This window comes from Cryptotermes secundus, unplaced genomic scaffold, assembly GCF_002891405.2.
Source record: "Cryptotermes secundus unplaced genomic scaffold, Csec_1.0 C38625323, whole genome shotgun sequence".
Taxonomy (NCBI): Eukaryota; Metazoa; Arthropoda; class Insecta; order Blattodea; family Kalotermitidae; genus Cryptotermes; species Cryptotermes secundus.
In genome coordinates, this window is record NW_019771813.1 from 1 (window position 1) to 1,538 (window position 1,538).

The 1,538-nt window shown below is 39.1% G+C and overlaps 1 protein-coding gene across 1 annotated transcript; it reads right to left on the reverse strand.

The window, feature by feature from the left end:
- Nucleotides 1–815: 815 nt before the first annotated feature.
- LOC111875165 (zinc finger protein 2) lies at nucleotides 816–1,428 on the reverse strand (the record flags this gene model as incomplete). The annotated part of the gene is made up of 1 exon (XM_023871229.1): nucleotides 816–1,428. A coding segment is annotated over exon 1 (613 nt), but the record flags the coding sequence as incomplete, so codon positions are not given.
- Between the last annotated feature and the right edge of the window lie 110 nt (nucleotides 1,429–1,538).

The window sequence follows — 1,538 nt, forward strand, 5'->3', positions numbered from 1 at the left end:
CCTATATGACGAATTTATAACAAAAACAACAAAGAGTATTTCATATTGAAGACTGAGTTATTAAACTAAAAGCAGTATTGCAATGGTGTGTGCATATAGTGAAACTGACTGAGCACTGCATTTTTTTATACTAATACCATTATCTAGAGTTAACAACATGGCCATTAGCCCCACATCACTGGAAGAAGACAATAAACTTTCATATTTGAGTTTAAATATGGTCAAACTGAAGGTACCAGGAGATTTAAAATCCCCTTTCTTGGCTGACAAAGGTTAACATTATCCACTGCTTGTGACAGAAGTTTTCTATTTAGTGACGGACTATTCAACAGTGATGACAATAGCTCAGACCATGCAACACTAGATGATGATTCATGAATAATGACTTGGAAAGGATATGACAGGGAGGGATCATGGCCTCATTTGATATACTATCCTGCATTTTTCTGGAGGGAGTGATCAAAACCAAGGAAAAAACCATCAAGAATAGCCAGTCTCCCTACAGAATTTTGAATCCAGCGCCTCCCACATATAAATTAGAAGCATTACCACTTGAGCCAACTTTCTTGGTTTGATATGGTAAAAATTTTGTATTTATGCAAATGTTAAACCCCTGTTTCCTACTTTACAACGTACATGTTTCTCACCTGAATGACACCTCATGTGTTTTGTCAAGTCATAACTCTGAACACATCTCCAACCACATTCAGTACATAAATAACGTTTTTCTCCCATGTGTGCTCTCATGTGGTTAATGAGAGTGCTTCGTCGTCCAAAATTATTGCCACACACACTACAGTGGTATGGCTTCTCACCTGTATGCCCCCTCATGTGTTTTGTGAGTGTGTCACCACGGCTGAAACTTCTACCACACACAGTGCATAAATATGGTTTCTCTAGTGTATGAATCCTCATATGCTTTCTCAAACAACTTCCAAAACCAAATGTCTCCCCACACACAGAACAACAATAAGGTTTTTCACCTGTATGAGTCCGCAAATGGCCTTGAAGTTGATGTTTCAGGGTGAATATCTTCCCACAATCATGACACAAAAACCGCTTTCTGTCAACCTCAGGTTTTGGTTCTGTTTGTAATCTGTCCACAGCCTTAATCAAAATATCTTGAGGTATAACATTTGAAACACATTTCTCTTCTTGTAAACAAGAATCATTTGAACTGTTAGTCTTATTTCTGACCAACCAACTTTGGGAAGCACCTTCATCAGTACCACCATTCCCAGACTGCACAGCACTTTGCTTCCTGACCTTCCCATTCTGCATGTCTTCTTGCCATCTGTCAGTTTCTCTTACTTCTGAATTTGGATGAAGCTTCTGTCCTTCTGCAGCATTCTTCTCAAATTTCCTTCCTGTTGATGGTTTCTCAGATTCTATTTTAAACTTGGCCATCACAGGAACATGCATCTCCATGTCTCCACTGCAGCCACTTGAAGTCGTTTCTGCAGGGAGATTAGACCACAGGCTTTCATTACCAGGAAGAAAACCAACTTCCCCAGCCAATCTGCCAAAAATAAAAAAAA